At 31.8% G+C, this 19,069-nt stretch overlaps 1 protein-coding gene across 2 annotated transcripts in view; it reads right to left on the bottom strand.

Annotated features, from left to right (window-relative positions):
• Window positions 1–18,050, bottom strand: part of Akt (AKT serine/threonine protein kinase) — a 55,877-nt gene extending 37,827 nt beyond the window's left edge. For both annotated transcript variants that reach the window (XM_080176471.1, XM_080176472.1), the window contains exons 1-7: window positions 17,599–18,050; window positions 16,631–16,802; window positions 15,854–15,916; window positions 15,226–15,288; window positions 14,779–14,890; window positions 14,117–14,162; window positions 13,067–13,204 (exon numbers count right to left, since the gene is read on the bottom strand). In XM_080176471.1, the coding sequence (XP_080032597.1) occupies window positions 13,067–13,204; window positions 14,117–14,162; window positions 14,779–14,890; window positions 15,226–15,288; window positions 15,854–15,916; window positions 16,631–16,706 (498 nt within the window). In that variant the 5' untranslated portion in view covers window positions 16,707–16,802; window positions 17,599–18,050. The remainder of the gene's footprint in view (window positions 1–13,066; window positions 13,205–14,116; window positions 14,163–14,778; window positions 14,891–15,225; window positions 15,289–15,853; window positions 15,917–16,630; window positions 16,803–17,598) is intronic.
• Between the last annotated feature and the right edge of the window lie 1,019 nt (window positions 18,051–19,069).

Genomic DNA, 19,069 nt, shown 5'->3' with positions numbered 1-19,069 from the left:
TTATTTTATTTAAAAACGTTACTTTTACATATAAAAAAATACTTTTCAAATTTTACTGAAAACATTTTTCTTATAACCATTTTCCCTCAAATCTTATAATATCTCCCACTTAATAATATGACCTTAAATAAACCCCTCCCTAATTTATGCTCATTACCATAAGGATTAGCGCAACCTTTACCAATAAATTCACGCCCACTTATCAAATTAATCTAAGACACATAAAAATCATTTAAATTATTAAATGTTTAATAAAAGTTTGTAGCTGTAACTTTTTGTTTTTTTAACTTATTTTGATAAAATAAAAAGTGCTTGATTTCTGTTTATGTAAACTTTCAATTTGCTACTATTTTTTATAGGATTTCTTTCTGTAAGGGTGTTTTTGCAATTTACACTAATCTAAAAATGCCTTTTAGAGCAAGTGAAAAAAGTGCTTTCAGCATGAAATAAATTTCTTGGAAACATCTTTATATAAGTTTTATAAAAAGTATTGAAATTATGAGGAAAACACGTCATTTCACTTAAAAAAAAACATTTTTCTTGAAAAGTTACTTTTTTCTCAGCCACTTTTTCAAAACTTTGGCTCAAAAAATCTCAGCTGTTAATTGATGTAAAAAAAATATTTTTATATCTACTTATGTGGAAATCTACAGAGAACAAGAACATATACATTTTTTGATAATTCATTGAGAAATATGGGCTGCAGATGCTTAAAAATACTTTTTCGAGGGTCATGCTGTATATCCTTATATATATCCCCCTCACCCTTCCCTTAAGTGCCCCAAGAGGCCTCTAGAAATTGGGGGCATAGCCGCTATAGATAAATTGATAGATAGATAAATACGTATAAAGATAGATAGATATAATATTGTAGACATTGAAAAAGGCCTGTAAGCAACACTTCACCATATTTGGGAACAACGAAGGTGTAATGAGTGCTCACTCAATGCATCCAAAGAGTTGAGGGAAAATAGCAGGCATCATTCTCAGGGACAGATATTCTGACAAACAATTCTAATGGAAAATTTTCTAACAACCCCCTTACCTTTTTCCTCTCCTTCTTACCCACCTCTCTTCAATTTTGTGTATAAAACTTTAAGAGGTTTGGTGATTTTTGTAGAATTTATTATTAGAAAATCTACCCCTGATCATTCTTAATACTGGCAACTCACCATAAGAAATTTATCCAATTCTATTATAAAAAGTAGTAAGCTTTGTCTCAATAATAGCTGAACTGATATGGTTCTCCTTTACAGTGGGATAGTGTTATGCTATTTTTCTAAATACATTCGAATATAGAGCCCCAATATGCAAGGGGCGCAGCCGCTAGTTATATAAAATAAAGTAGGTCCTGGTATTGATTTAGGCTGTTTTACTTTTTGATTTGTGCCTTTGGGCGGTTAAGATATATTTGTTGATTTCCTTAACCCGGCCCTTTAAGTCAAAGCTCCTGGATGCTAAATGCGCAGCAGCTAGTAGATAAATGTAATATAAGGGAAATGTTTGACCAATAAGAAGAGGCAACTTATTATAATACACATAGTCAGAATTTTAAAAGAAAGGTTATGCAAACAAATTCCATTAACAGCAAAATTCTGCAATTTTTAGAGGTTTGAACATTTTATCCTATTCGCTAATTTGTTAGTTATTATTTGCTGATTTAAATGAGAGTCATTTGTAATGAATGCAAAATCAATATTCTTTTGTGTGGCCATCTTTTTTAAACTAGAAATAAGGGTAAAATCTCTCTTTCTGTCAATGGACCAAAACACAAACCTTTACACATATTTTGTATAATGATGACGGTCAAAGTAAATTACATAAAAGATGCTCATAACAATGGAAAAAATTATTTTGATACTGATATCCATCCCAAAAAAGTTTTAAAATTGGACCAAAAACACCAAAGATATGGGGAAATATGTAAAACATATAAAAATAGCAAAAACCTGCTAAAAGGAAGTCTGACCGCCATGCTTGTTTTCTTAAAACGACAGGAAATTTAATTTTTAAATCCTTAACTTAAAAAAAATTGGAAAATTGGACTATATACAACAGAGATATGGAAAAATAAGGGAATTTAAAAATAGCCAAAAACCTGCAAAAAGGCAGTCTGACCGTCATGGTTGTTTCCTTTAAACGACATCTATAACTGAAAAAATTTTAGAAATCGAACCATAAACACCAAAGATATGGATAAAAATGTGAAAAATATAAAAATAGCCTAATACCTGCTCGACCGCCATTGATGTTCAAAAGTTAATTGTGCTCCTTAATAATGGGAATGTTGTCAAAAAGTTTCAGCCTTTTATCTTTTATATGAGCCGAGAAAATCAGGTTTCCCCCAAACTAAGACACACGGACAGACGGACATTTCAAATTATAGAGTAGCTTAACTACTAAAAAGTGTTAACAAGATTTTATAAAAGATTTAAAAATTTAAATTTCCTTTTGATAATCATGCATCATTTTCATGATATTTTAAAACAGAAATGTAAATAATATTAGTACTAAATATATATACATGACAAGTTAATTTTATTGTGAAGCGGGGGGGGGGGGGGACTTTTTCTATGGGCGATTTCTCTTAGGATAGAGGGTTGTTCCGTTCCCCCATAAATAGTATTAAACATTCCCAGGATTTATGAGAAGCTACATTGCAAAAAAGTATTTTTTATCATTTATTACTTTTGTGTTTTCTTTTTCTTTTAAATGAAAGGCAGAAGAGAAAAAAAAGTTGTATTTTTGAAGTACATATTATTTGGAGGGGACAGGTCGAGTTATTCTCCAGTGACTTTTCCCTAAAAGTTGTAGATTTGTCTGTATTTTAAACATTTGATCGTGTAATGAGTAGTGATGAGAATCCGGATCCGGAATCCGCCCAATTTTCGGCCAATTTTTTCAAATTCTCGTTTATGAAGGTCTATCTTAAATACAGTATGCTACTCCCTTAGTTTTAGAGATAATTGGATGAAATCTTTTTGATTGTGTCACTAATTACCCCAAGTTTTGGTATCTTTCAAAAAAAACGGCAACAGCATCGCCGTCCGCCGCCGTTTTCCGCCGCCACCAAAAAAATTTTTTTTATTGCATTTCTCGCCGAATTAGGCAATTTTGAATCATATGAGACCATGTTATTTTTTCAAATTTTTTGGGGGGCGGTGGCGGAAAACGGCGGCGGCGGATGGCGGGAGCAAGGTTTATTGTAAGGGGAAATTTTTGAAAAAAATAACTTGGTCTCATATTATTCCAAATTGCCTAATTCGGCGAGAAATGAAAAAAAAAAATTTTTTTGTGGCGGCAGAAAACAGCGGCGGACGGCGGAAGCGGCGGCTCCGCCACCGTTTTCTTAATTCAAATATTTTTTACTTACCAACCTAAAGAGATTTTGTTTGAATATCTTTAAAAGCACAGGAGTAGCTCAGAATATACATTGATAAACGAGAATTTGAAAAAAAAATGACAAAGTCCCCCCGCAAGGGTGCTTGTAAGGGGAAAATTTTTGAAAAAATAACATGGTCTCAAATGATTCCAAATTGCCTAATTCGACAAGAAATGTAATAAAAAAAAAATTTTGGTGGCGGCGGAAAACGGCGGCGGACGGCGGAAGCGGCGGTCCCGCCGCCATTTTTTATTCAAATATTTTTTTACTGACCTACCTAAAAAGATTTTGTTTCAATATCTTTAAAAGCACAGGAGTAGCACTGAATTTAAGATATGCATTGATAAGCGAGAATTTGAAAAAATGACTTAAGTCCCCCCGCAGGGGTGCTTGTAAGGGGAAAATTTTTTGAAAAAAATAACATGGTCTCAAATGATTCCAAATTGCCTAATTCGGCGAGAAATGCAATAAAAAATTTTTTTGGTGTCGGCGGAAAACGGCGGCGGGCGGCGGGAGCGGCGGTTTTTTTTAAAAGATACCAATAGTTGGGGTAATTAGTGACCCAGCCCAAAAGATTTCATCCAATTATCTCTAAAACTAAGGGAGTAGCACCCAAAATAAAATTGCTGGTATGTCGTGGCACGAGTCACCACATTTTACCCCCCCCCCTTTTGCTATTTTATTACATTTTAACAATTTTCTATTAAGAAACCTTTCCTCTCATATCAAAAAATACCTAAATAAGAAATTTTAAGTTTTACCTGTCCAGAGTGTACCTGGGGGCCTGCAGCAACTGAACCTGGAGGCCAATTTAAAATTTTTCTGTAAATATGATGATAACATCCAAAAAGATGCATATTTTGTTTTATAAGTGTACCTGTAACACTTTAAATAAGAAATTTTAAATTTTACCTGTCCAGAGTGTACCTGGAGGCCTGCAGCATCTGAATCTGGAAGCCGATTTTAAATTTTTCTGCAAATATGATGATAACATCCAAAAAGATGCATATTTGGTTTTATAGGTGTACCTGTAACTCTTTAAATAAAAAAATTTATTTTTTACCTGTCCAGAATGTACCTCGAGGCCTGCAGCACCTGAATCTGGAAGCCGATTTTAAATTTTTCTGCAAATATGATGATATCATCCAAAAAGATGCATATTTTGTTTTATAAGTGTACCTGTAACTCTTCAAATAAGAAATTTTAATTTTTACCTGTCCAGAGTGTACCTGGAGGCCTGCAGCACCTGAACCTGGAGGCCGATTTAAATTTTTTTCTGCAGATATGTTAATAACATTCAAAAAGAAGCATATTTTGTTTTATAAGTTGCTCTCAAACTCTTCAAACAAAATTTTTAATTTTTTTTACCTGTCCAGAAACGACCTTCCAGCCTGCAGCACCTGAACCTGGAGACCTATTCAAAAAATGATTAAATTTCCGTGAACTACTACCCAAAAGTAAACTTTTATCCTAAATAACCTATAATCTCAGATCAATACCTAGCCCACACAACACTGATTACGCGAAAGTGGCAAAACTTACCCCCCCCTTGACCAACAAATCAGTATTCCATAAAAGTTCCCAAAGTTGTTAAGCCAATAAATAAGAAAACGTTAGTATAGAACTTTAAGGACTAGTGTAATAAGCCTAATGACCCCTACCTCTATGTTTTAAACTTATTATAACATAAATACAGAAAAAAATTGTAAATCATATCAGTCATAACCAGACAGACAGATAAGATATAGAGTTGCTGCACATGAAATATAATGACCTAGCAATAGAAAACTTGTCTATATCTAAAAATAACATTTATGCATATCATAAATTGCTTAGATGACATCAATTTTGAAGGTCTTGTTTAAAGATTATGTAATTTTCTATATCCACAAAACCTCTGTCAATAGAGAAACAGGTGCTTTCCCACAAAGTGCCTGTCGAGCAATGAACAACCCCCTAATTTTAAGAAAACAACTTTCAAAATAATGTTCTGCAGTACCATAACCTTGCGGGTTAACTACTTCCTAATATAACCTAACCTTAAGTAATGAACAAACAAACAAAAAACCTAATTTAAATAAATAATTTGGGCGTCAATTGCAACAAAGGGTTGAATTAACCTTTTTTCTGGTCTTCAATGGGACAGAAATGAAAATTTCATTATAAAACTCAAGAAGGGAACATTCTTCCTCCCAAAAATACAGTTGAATTTGGCCTTCTTCAGCCACTTCCCTCCAAATTTGTTTGATATATTATGCTTGTTGGTTAATATTAAACCTTATTTACTTCTGACAAACGTAGGGATATACAAGGATTAGGTAGACAATGGCCGATAAATTAATGTTCAGCCCAAATGATGATACACAAAATTACCTCTTCTGTATCGTAAGATTAGTGGTTAAAACGTTTGAAAACTCAACTGAATAAATCAATCAATCAAAATTTACTGAAGTCCCAAAAGTTGTTACGCCAACAAATAAACTTTATTATAAAAAATTGGGGGACTAGCGTAATAAACAGCCCAGTGCCCTCTCTCTCTCTTTCTCTCTGTGACAAACGTAATTACATAGCAGCTAAAACCTAGACTTTGACCTTGTTATTTAAACTGTAAATAGAAGGTGTAAGTAATAAATTCAACTATTGACGCCATTGTATTCTTTAAAGGAATGCATATTCTCATAATAAATAATTTCCCCAAAAAGAAAAAAAAACTTGTTATTGTTTGGCTAATAAAGAATCTAATAGAAAAGAATCTGACCCTTAAGATCTAACAAACCTCTAGAAAAGCTTAATTATCTTTTTATATAAGCTTCATTTTGGTCTTTAGAGTTAAATATTTTCCTACTGTATTTTAAAAACTAAAATCGAAATAAATAGATATTTTCTAAGAATGGATGTATTATTACTGAGATCTTACACCAGATTTTCATCTTCTCTAATAAAGTGAAACTCGCAGATAGCTAAATTACCTCATCCCCTAAACTAACCAATAACAGAATTCCATATTAGCAAGCTAAATTGACGACAATTTTTCCCATGTCATAATATCAACGTATATACTACATTCATAAGTACATACATAAGTGTATACACTTTATACATTCCCTCATATTTCTGATAATTTTAAAGAACACGTTTGTTTACATCTGAAACACATGACCACACGTGAAAATTATTTTTTTCCTAAACAACTCTTTTTAATGAATATACTCAGGGGTGTATATATTTTTCTAACTAGGTTGCAATTTTCCACCCCCACCCCCTCAAATTGTTTCTCTAATTTGTATTATTAAAATAGGTAAATATATTCTTACATTGAATTTTTTGCAACCTCCATCCGCCCCCCGAATATTTCAGAGTACTAAGCCACTTTTTATTAAAGCACTATATACTAATATTAGTTGTGTTTTTCAATGAAGCTTTGATAAGGTCTCAGGGGTTGGTTTTAAGCTATTTTCTAGATCAAAGATTACTCTAAACCCAAAAGGCTAGGGACAAAAAAGTTAAAGTAATATAAATTAAGATTTGGGAAGCTTTTTTTTCAAACCCAAAACCCATACTTAGCCTGACTCAACCTGACTACAGCTCAAGGGCAATATAAAAATTAGCTGTAAAACAGAAACTATTTTTTTTTAAAGTTTAAAATAGCATAAATTGAAGGAATTTAAACATTTATAATTTTTGAGAGAAAAAATGTAGAATAATGGCGCCTTAAAAATAATTCTTTTATTTTTATTTTGCATTAGAATAAAAACAAAGTCTAAATATGAAATAAAAATATAAGTCTACGCAATTAAAACTATGTTTAAGCGTTTTAGAAAAAAAATTCTACATTCAAAAGTGATAAAATAAACAGAGAAAGAGTGGACATTGGGCTGTTTATTACACTAGTCCCCAAAGTTTTATTATAACGTTTTCTTATTCGTTGTTTTAACAACTTCAGTAAATTTGTGTTTAAACGTTTGAATCACTAATTTTATTCTACAGAAGGGGTAATTTTGTGTATCATTCATCATTGAGGATTAGATCCCTGGATAAAATACCTTAGGTCGAAAGAACTATAAAAAAAGCTTTCAGAAACTGTTCTTTGGTCATTGTACTTTTCATGTGCAAATATAAGACTTTGCAAAAAGTATTTGATGTTTACAGAAGAATTTATTTTCATTAATGAAACTTTAGCTGCAGCATATAAACACTATTAAAATTAGGAAATCAAAAATAAATAATACGATTATGTAATCATAGTGTTTGATTATAAATAAATTGCAAATACATTTATAAACATTTTTTCATAACATATTTAACTATTGATAAAACTGTTTTAATCAAGCTGTAGCAAAATATATATTCTGTTTTAAAAAGCAGTTAGATTAAGATCTCGATATTTTCTGAACCAATTGAGTTCTCCAATTAAAAGAATCTTCATATACATAGGTCCCAGGATGGTTTTAAGCTTTTTAATTTTCAGATTGTAGTCCTAGTATGGTTTAACGCTTAATTCATGCCTTTCCCTATAACTTCGAATGCAGAATCCCTGCATAGGGCGCAACCGCTAGTATTATATTAAGACACTAGCTGTTGCACCCCTGACATCTAGGGGCTCTATATTGCAGAAGCAGTAAATAACCTTAAACCTAACACAGGCTTATTTATAAATAAATATAGCCGAAAACCATCCCAGACATCATTCGACTTTGTATTATAGATATCATTTTCACTAAATTAGATGAATGTTTTATACATTTCACATTAGATCATAAAAAAAGCCGGACCTAATAATTTAATTTTTGTGGATGTATAAAACATTTATTTCTTTTTCATTTCATTAAAATATAATCCAAAACACTCCATGTCGAGTCATTTGGGTTATAAAAGGAAATGACATAGAAATGACTAAAATTATAATATGTTACAGGGATAGTATAAAGATATCTTAATAATCAAAGCATCTTATAATCTGGACCAATATAAGATTAACTATAAAGGACAACCAGCGGTTAGAGAGATTTTGAGCTACATACAGACAGAGACTCATCCTGTTACTTTTATAAAAGGATTATAGGCATAAAGGTTTATTTTTCTGATTACTTCACCCAGTCCTAAAATTTTGTAATCTACGTGTGTAGGTGTGTAAAAAGATATGGAAAATGAATTGGGTCATTTTCTGCATAATTAGAAAAGTGGTCATGTGTTCCAGTAAATATTTGTTTAGCGCAGCTGCTACATAAATATCTAGAAACTTGAGACAATGTCCGTTAAACTATTGGTTGAAAAGTTTGGACACTACTTGTTTCATTCTAACAATTAAATTTCAATAAAAATCCCAAAGTTTTGATTTAACGAATAGGATAATGTTGTTATAAAACTCTGGGGACCAGTGTAATTTACAATTCAATGTCCCACTCCCCCAATGACAAAAAAATGTCTTTCCGGTTGAACTACCTATTTGGTTGCATAACATTTGTCTGAAAGTCCTAACTAAGCTTAATATAACATGCGCATGAATAGCATTTCCCTTGTTAACTTTAGATGTTATAGACATAGCTGCAGAAGGTACTTCCTTTAACGTAAATAAAACGCGATGTGGTCCCGACTTTAACCATTACTACTCGACAAGTTTCATAGAAATAAATGTTTTTTTTGCTGCTATATAAGAACATAAAACAAACAGAAATGAATAAATAAAAACGCAAAAACTGCTACTTAACCAAAAACATATGCGTAAAAATGGCTCTAAATACGTATTTGATTGCTTCAACATTTGAGGTTTTTTTCATTCATTATATTTAATGACTAGCGAATTTGGTGCAAAAATTATGGGCAAAATCTCTTAGGATGGTGGTGGTATCCTCCCCCAATATAGTTATAAATCTTCCCAAGACCTATAAGAAGCTTCCATAACAGTTCTGCAGTTAGCGAGATCCTTTGCTACGGACAGATATCCTGTTACTCTTAAATAAGGATAGAAAAAAAACGTCTTTTATAAAGAGTTGCAAATTATGATGAAAAGTGGCTCTGTCAAAATATCAAAAACAAGAAAAAAATTACCAATTAATAGCAAAGCTTTTAGAAAAGAAAGCGCTAAATGTACAGACGAACAAATATAAACTATAGAGTAGGTGCTCTAAAATAAATCAAAACAAACTAAAACAAAAAGTTTACATTAAGAAATTAAACTGAAAAATATTTTTTTTTTTGAAAATACAGATTTTCATGGTTGTAGGGCTGAGCTAAGTTTTATTGTTTAATATTTCTATGAGTGTGTAGTAGTACCCCCCCCCCCCCCCACAAAAGATCTAAATTTAAATGTAACTTCTCTACCCATCTATTATTTGATAATCCAATTTATTGTTTTAAAAATAAAATAAAAATTAGGGTGGGTGGGGTGGGGGGGTAATTTTATTCTAGGGGCGATTTCTCTTGGGAGGGTGGTGGTACCCTCCCCGAAATAGTTAAAAACCTTCCCGGGACCTATGAGAAGCTACTCTGTTAAGGAGAACCCGATCTGTTCAGCGGTTAGCGAGATCCTTCGGTACAAACTAACAGACAAGCACACATCCTTTTACTTTATTATAAGGATACTTAAAAGGTTTTAATGACGACAACCAAATGATAAAATTCATTTTCTATGTTTTAATAAGTTTAAAATTTCTTTTTCTCTTTATCTATACAAAATAAATATTTAGCAATTCAGCAACTTTAATGTTGTGTACTTTAATTAAATTATAAGTGTACATTTTATTCTTTCTTTTATAACAAGACAATTCAAAACCAGGGATCTAGAGGGATAAGACAATAGCCAATAAATTGATGATCATCCCCGATTATTATACACAAAATTACCCTTCATTGATTTAAATTTGTGGTTTAAACGTTTGAAGACTCAACTCAATAATCCAACCAAAATTCGCAATAGTCTCAAGAGTTGTTAAGCCAACGAATAAGCAAATGTAATAATACTTTGTTTACTAGTGTAACAAACAGCCTATTGTCCCCTCTCTTTCTGACTTAAAACAGTGCTTAAGGTGGGAAAAGGTATTACAGAGAAACTTCGTAGTTTATCGAGTATAGTCTGCTTAGAGTCTATAAATTTTTTTTTATCCCATCCTATACTTATTAATGATAATTTTGACAGACATTGTCAATAAATCACTAAATATGCTATTGCATATTTTAGAAAAGCAGTTTTTTTTGCTTTTAAGTCCATAATTATGCAACAGTATACCGAAATTTTAAGGATCTAACAAATAAATTAAAGTTACTGTGTACACGTCTATTTAATGAGTGGATACATACTAGTATAGTTATTGTTTCACCATCTTATTTATGAGTGCGTGGAAGGGTAAAATCTTGCAACAAGTTTTTCTTCACAAATTATTTTTATGCTTGCGTGGCAGTACGTTTCTCGCCTTTAATTGCTAGATATTGCACTGTTATTACTGTGACAGTTAGTCTACAGGAATCGTCTGTAAACACAATGGTTTAAATTAATTTCTTTTTCATTAGCTTAATATCTTTCCAAAGATCAAAATCTTAATATTTTTTTGTGGTAAGAAATTTAATTTAGGGTTGGGGTTCACGTAACAGCCGTAAAATAGACTTAAACCTGCCCTGGTACAATAGACTAGCGGCTACGCACCTAACATCTAGTGGTAAAGAGGGACTAGAAAAATAGCTTCAACCGTCCCAAGACTTAAATCTTAAGATAAAATAGCCTAAACCATCAAATGACCAACGTGAAGCTTACCTAAGGGGGGGGGGGGGAAGTTCTGACACATTTGCGTAAACGGTGAGTATAGGCTTTATCTTTTGACTGAGAGGATAGGTTATTAGGGATAAAATCATTCTTATATGATGAATTTCCCCCAGATTTAAGATTTTTTGGATAGGCCTCCAGTTTCCGGAGCTCCAGGCCTCCAGGTGGTCTCCGTACAGGTAAAACTGAAAAATAAATTTTTTTTTTTTTAAAGTTACAGGTCAACTTATAAAACAAAATATGCATCTTTTTTAATATTATTCACATATTTGAAGAAAAAATATGCATATTTTGTTTTATAAGTTGATTTTTAACTTTAAAAAAAAAATTTCTTTTTCATTTTTACCTGTACAGAGACCACCTGGAGGCCTGGAGCTCCAGAACCTGGAGGCCTATCCAAAAATCTTAAATCTGGGGGAAATTCATCATATAAGAATGATTTTATCCCTAATAACCTATCCTCTCAGTCCAAAGATAAAGCCTATACTCACCGTTTACGCAAATGTGTCAAAACTTCCCCCCCCCCCCCCCTTGGTTCAGTAGTTATTGAAATCTTACGCTTCCGACAAAATATCCATACATCTTCATATTAAAAAATTGTTCAACAATACATGAACACTTTTTATTTAGTATTTAAAAAAGAAAATCTGCCAACAAAAAATGTTTAACATGATTTTTTACAAATAGGAAATTATTTTCTTTATTAGTTACTAGGGAGGTATGGTAGGGTGTGTCTTAACAATCAACAAGCAGTTTTTAAAGCGAAGCATTTTTATAAGCAGGGTCTGTCCGTCCAAAACGGGTCGGGCTTATATTTATTTTAGGCATGTTAGAATTGCCCTATCAATTTAAAACTTAAAACATGCTTTTTAAAATTTTCCTATGACATAATTATCCTATTCATCATATTTTTTAATAAATTATTCCTAAGCTCAAGAAGTATGTATATTAATTCAAGCGAAGCATCTCTATAATCAAGTCATTAAAATTTAAGCAATTTTGTTCTTAATAAAAAATTAATATTCATCTTATTAAGTTCTTTCGCTCTACAAGTATAGATGTTTGTCCTACCCTCTGAAATTAGAACTTTGCTTTAATGTGTGTTGCCATCCTTGTTTTAAATAAGTGAGGTTTTTAAAAATTGGCATTGAGATTTCGTCTCTTTGAGAATAGCAATAACTCTTAATTCAGTCCAAGAGTGAGCTTTAATTTTAAAAATATATAAACGTACATACACAATTTTTAAAATAGTTTAATAAGCAAAATGGGTAATACAAATGAAATAATCCAATAAGTTACCAAGGTTCATTTTAAAATTAAATAAAAACATGATCAAAAGAGATATTCAAATATTATACACACAAAATTGGAGGAATAAAAAGGGGGGAGGCAGATGTGCCACTTTTTGAAACCAAAAGTAAAACGTGCATGATCTCAGCCTGTAAAAGAGTTATAACTCTAAAATTCGGCACAGCAGTTGCTTTTGTGGAGAACAATATGGAACTGTGAAGAAACGGCGGCGAAACCGCCGCTTCCGCCGGAAACCGTGACACTTTTCAAACATGTTAATATTTTTTAAAAATTCAAGTGTAAAATCTTACAAGTGTCAAGTGAAAATGTAAGCAAATTTTTATTTTAAAAAAGTTTATCTCAGATGATTGAAAATTGTCTATTATAGCGAGAAAAGGCAAAAAAATATTCAGCGGTTTTCGGCGGAAGCAGCAGTTCCGCCGCCGTTTCTTCACAGTTCCATATTTTTCACCACAAAAGCAACTGCTGTGCAGAATTTTAGAGCTGTAACTCTTTTATGGGCTGAGATCATGCACATTTTACTTTTGGTTTCAAAAAGTGGCACATCCGCCTCCCCCCTTTTTTAATAGTAAAATTGACCATACGTTTTTGTGTTAAAATCTATTTTTGTTACTTACCACTTTCTTCTTTCCAGATTTGTGCTGAATTTCTCCCCTCTTGAAGAAAAGTCTCTCCATTGGGTCTTCCTCAACCCCTCCCTCTTCAACCTTGCCTTCACCGCCAGCTACATCACCCTCGCCTCCTTCACGTGTGTCCTAGGAAGATTAAGAATTAAGTACCTAGGTAGATGTCCTCCTTCATGCGGGATTTGTCCCTAGAGGGTTCCTCGTATGTTTGTCGCCGGTGTTAAAAAACATTTTATTCCTAAGTAATTTCTTAATATCTTTTCTCGTATTCATTCGAAATTGGTGGATTAGAACCGGTTCTCATCACTACGAAAAAACTATGTACTGTCTAGCATCGTATTATATCTAGTTTTCTGTAAATATAAAAATTAAAAATGTACAATCATAAGATTAAAACGAGTTTTTTAGCCCGTGCCTTCGGCATCTCGCGGCTAATTGCAGCGTTTCGGAGCCGGAGCAGCAACATTTTTGGTGGAGCCGGAGCCGTATTGTTCGTTAAAAACGGCTCCGGCTCCAGATTAGCTAAAATGATTTTTTTAAAGTAATATTATAATTTGGCAACGGTCTATTTCCATATAATAAACTGAAAAACTATTGTTACTTAACAAATAGACACACATCCTTCTATTTTTATATACTTTAATCAAATAAAAGCAAAATATTTTATATTATTTATCTTATGTTATCTAATTCAATAATGAACAAAAATTGATATATTAATTTTAAGGTAGGAGCCGGAGCAGGAGCCGCATCAAAATTAAACGGCTCCGACACGCTGCTCAATTGTACATTTTATCTCCGCGGAAAGTAATCTATAATACGATGCGAGAAATAGCTATACTTTGTGATAATCAAATAATTTCATTAAAGTGTAATATACAATACATACATGACAAGAATATTTATAATATTTCAGAAAAGACAGCTAAGCTCAGCTTTTGAGTAATAAAAAATTAAGATTCTTACTTACTAGGTGTGTTTTAATATATAAATATGTAACTGTAAACATTTTTTGTTGTTAATAATTTTTAGAGAACTTACCTCAAGTTTTCGTTTGACCTCTTCAATTGCGTCAATCCATTCTTTTCTAAATGTGAAAAAAGCAAAATTAAGCTATGCAATAAATTATTTTTAATAAACAGGAATATCAATCCGCATCCTAATCCGTTTTAAACTTATCCGCCAATCTATAATAGAAAGTAGAACTATGTCTGCCTGAAGTTTAAGATCTCCGCTAATGATCCTGTGGTTATCTTAAGCTATTTTCTTGGGGGCGACGACGCTTGTTTTTAAAATAGTACTTAGATTATCATCTCTGATTCTAAATGTCCACGGGTTAAATATAATGGATAAAATCATTAATGCATTGTATATTATATATTCTTGAAAAATTTAATAAAAGTAGATTTGAGCAGTTCATTGTAGAACCCTTTTAATTAAAGCCATGGACAACAATCAAAATAACAAATGATATAAAAATTAATAAAAAAATAAATTGAGTTTGTTTAGTTTTATCATTGTATACTATGGAAAAGAGTTAACCAATATTTGTAAATAGAGGTATTTTCATGGGATTCAGATATAAATATATTACAATTGGTTTTGTAAAACCTGTTTTTTTAAGAAGAAAAAATATTTTTTCTTCTTTCATTTAGGGTTATTTTAAGTGCCCTTTCAAAATCTTTTTTTTATTTATTTTTTACCTCTGCTGAGCAGTCTGTACATGGAACATTCGTTCCACAACAGTTGTCATCTGAAGGCCTCGGATCAGAAAGGTGTTGGCTTTAGGCTTTTCTGCTGTCATTATCTGACAACCTAGGAAAATTAAAAATTAGTTAAAATTACAAAAAAAAAGTCGAAAGTAAGATACATCCTAACAGAAAAAAATTAGATAGAGATAGAGAATATAGCTAAACGTTGGTTAATAACTAACAATCTAGTTAAAGATACAGAAAATATAGTTAGATAAGTAGTCATAACATAAATAGAAAAGTTGATTAGGGTTTAAACTTTAGACAGAAAAAAACTAACCCCACCCATATTTTCAATTTATTTCAAAATATAACTAAGCCAGGGGTTCCTGAGCTTCATTAGACATTTTTCTGGAAAGCACCATTTCGACTCCTAACCCTGCTTATAAAATATATTACCTTTGACAGTAAAATTGTTGCATGGTTCCGTATTATCTGTTGAACTTGGCTTTACTGTGTAACCTATAAATAAACAGTTATTAATTCATAATTGAAAAAAGATCCTTTAATGTGATTAGATACCTATTGCAATCTTTTTATCAACTTCATGGACTATAGAATATAAATATAGGACAATGAAATATAAACCAATCTACAAAGTATTTAATTGGTATGAAAACAACGGTATCATTGTCTTATGGCCATTGTCCATTCTAAGAAAAGTAGCAGCATAGTTATATTAAGGGTTTATTTCGAGTCTGTATGTCCGAACGACTAGCTCTTTGATTTGTCCCATCGATTATTGATTCCTGTATCAGTTAAATACAATTTAGAAAGCGTAGCAACTCTGAAATCATTACCAAAAAGTCCATACTTCCATTTTAAACATGATTTTTGGAATATTGATTCCTAAAACCAATAGCTATATAATGATAGAAGCGAAGACTCTGAATAATCTAGTCATAAATTGTAGGTATGTTCATATTAAAAATCCTGAATACAGATAATTTAAGGAAAGATTTTTACGGAATTTTTGTATAAACTTCTAAATAATGTTGAATTCCAAATAATTTTACAATTGTATTACCTAAAAATTGTCCATCAGACTTGAGTAGAAAGTATCTTTCTCGCCAAGTTGTTATATATTGTCCTAAATAGAAATCAAATAGGTTAATAATTTGCATAGGTATACAGGATGTTGTATTTAAAACAAAGTAAAAATACCTTTATGCTATTGAATTAATAATTTTGTTGTGCTCTGTTAAATGCAGTGTTTCGGAGCCGGTAGCCGTGGATCCGCCATATTTTGCTAGAGCCGGAGCCGTAATTTTCGTTAAAAAACGGCTTCGGCTCCGGACTAGATAAATAAAGAGATTTTTTTATAAATTATAATTTGGTAACTCTGTTTTGTCACGTGCAAATGCCCTTTTTAAGTTTTCAAGTCCATTTTTATCAAAAATTGAACTTTTAAAACCTTCAAAAGTCAAAAATAAAAAATATTTTTTATGGGGGAAAAATATATGTCGAGTTTTTCTTGATTTTAGGTTGGAGCCGGAGCCGCACCAAAATCAAACGGCTCCGAAACACTGGTTAAATGAATGTATAGGTATACATTAATGATCCAGACAACTACTTGGCCCTAGTGTTGGAGAACCTTTTCGTCTGCTAGAAAATTGCATTATGTTCTATTGTATGGACTCGGATGTTATTTCAAACGCTAAAAGCTGATTTCAAAGACCCAATACATCGTCTGCACAGATTCTGCGCCCAATGGGTAGAGTTAAATATAGCTCGTATCCCCTCTATTCTTTTACTCTAATCTCTGTTTCATGTGTGTTATTTTAAAATCTTATTTCAAAGTTACCTCTTTTGTAGAGAATTCCTTCTTTAACAATTGTAGGCTGTTGACTAGATACGGCTGGGGCTGCAGCTTCCGCCATTTTCCCGTAGGTTTTGGGTTCGAATCCCTGTCACTAGTTGCTTTTGTTTAATTGATCTTTGTTTGTCTAGGATTTTAAACACCCGTCTATTTAGACCTGAAAATAATATGTAAAATTAAAAAAAAACTATAGTTATGACATTGAGCATGGCAATCGAAATCGGTTTCCGATTAATCCACAAATTTTAGGGAAATAAAAAAAATTTCAGTATTAAAAAAAACCTGATTGCTATCCCGGATAGTGAATCCCGAACAGTGCATGATTAAGAGCGTAAATAAGAAGGGTTTTAATATTTACTAAAGTTATTACAAAATCATTATTCTTAAACACAAGGATTACAGCAAACAAAATTCAGCAAAGTACAAAATTAGCATAACAGTCGCGAAATTTACATTTCTCCAGCCTGTATAATGTAATAATAAGCAGATGGACGGACACAGTTAGAATCTTAGAATAGGTTCGCTACTATAATTTTATTGTTATATCTGAAAATAATGGCTTTGGGGTAAATCTAAAAGTTATCCATGAGATCAATTTATCATTGAAGCTGGCCCGACCAAAGCTGATGCCTGAAGAAGTGGGCAGCTTCAGTAAAAGACGGGGGTAATGATTCGTGAATATCATTATTTTGCAGCTAATACAATTCTGAACTATTTAAACGATATTTTATAAAAAATATTCATTATGTTTACAAAATAACGTCAATAAGTATGACCATAAAACTTATATCTATCTTAAATAATCTAATAGAAATATCCAATTTAAGTTTATTAACTGAGAAGAAACCTTATTTCTGGTAAATAACTGTGAAATTGCAAACTGGCCATTTTACGATGATAAAATAACAAACGTTGCGAAATTTAATTTGCAAACATTAAAAATTGTAACTTACCTGTATTTACATTCTTTTAGCAAACCTAAAATTGACAAATTCACACTTTCACTTTATTTCCTTGTATCACTAATTATTTATCAATTTATTATTCACAAACTTTTAATGTTTAAAAGGTTAAAAATAGCTCAAGTAAAAATTCTGAGAATTTGCGTTGAATTTTTCTTGGATGCAACTTGAACGCAAAACAGACGAATAGAGGTGTCAACTTTTAATTATCAATATTTTGTTTTATATTTGGAGTGTCGCCTTTTCTCTTAAACTAAGATGGTGCCTAAAATCATTGTAAAATTATACATATTTCTTACTATTTACAAAATCAATAGTAAAAGTCCAACAATTAGCAAAAATAAATTTGGCTTTGAAACTAGTTGTATACCCTAACCAAAGTAGAGGTTTGGTTTGGCAGTCTTTTATTTTGGGGCGGAGTATGGAGGGCTGCAAAGAGGGGGGCATGGTCACAAAAATATTGAAATTGAAAGAGGGTAAAGGCCGGGTTTGGTCAGGGAATTAGGGACTGCCTTTTTTATTTAAAAAATAAAATAAAAGTGGAATAAACTCGTGTTAAATAAATGCATATTTTGTATTTATTTATTTTCAAATACACATCCCTTATTCCTGAAAGTCTTATCAAAGATTTTTGGGGTGGGAACTGCATATATATGACCTAAAATCAGATTAATGAACCAAGATATCAAATTTATACCAAGTTATTTAATCTTTAAAATAAATCCGCGAACACATATTCTAAAAATCTTCCAATTTCCGAGATAAAAATCAGCCAAACTGGAATTTTGTCATTTTCATAAAAATGCGGGAAAATTTAGCATTGGAAGTTTTGTCCCTTTGAAAAATAATAACAATGCCGCTATTTACTTTAAAGCGCACGATTTATTTTGCGTGATAAATAATTTGAAAAATTAAATTCTAATTTAAAATCTTAAGCTTATTGTAAGTCGATATCAAATGACCCATTAATCCTTAACAAGTAAAAGCAATAGGATTTTCATTTGTGTGTTGAACTCTTTAACGGCTTTACAGTTTTGGTTCCTCTTTTCAAAGAAGCTTCTCATAGGTCCAGAAAAGGTCTATATATACCTTGACCCTACAAAAAAATCCCCCGACCACCCAAAAAAAAAACTTGCTAGAGACCTTTAGGGGCGTAGCCGCTAGCACGTGATGTAGAACAAGTTTCGTCTGTTTGTACGTCACTCAGTGTTATGACTCATATTTATAAAAAATTCTTCGTAAGTTCGTACCAAACACTGCATGACGTAAAAGCTATGATAAATAAAATAAAATTAACCTGAGAATTGTTGAAAGATAAGGAGAACAATATGAAGTAATCTTATTTTAATCATTGTCAATATGTACCAAGCAGTTAAAAGCGTCACATAAAATTATCATTGGTGAAAGTCAAATAAACCTCTTAACCTTCTCTAGGTCAAAATCTTAAATTAAATTTAAAGAT

Source organism: Acartia tonsa, chromosome 11 (assembly GCF_053477335.1).
Source record: "Acartia tonsa isolate MP-2025a chromosome 11, ASM5347733v1, whole genome shotgun sequence".
NCBI classification, from domain to species: Eukaryota; Metazoa; Arthropoda; class Copepoda; order Calanoida; family Acartiidae; genus Acartia; species Acartia tonsa.
This window is presented reverse-complemented; position numbering and strand designations above follow the sequence as displayed.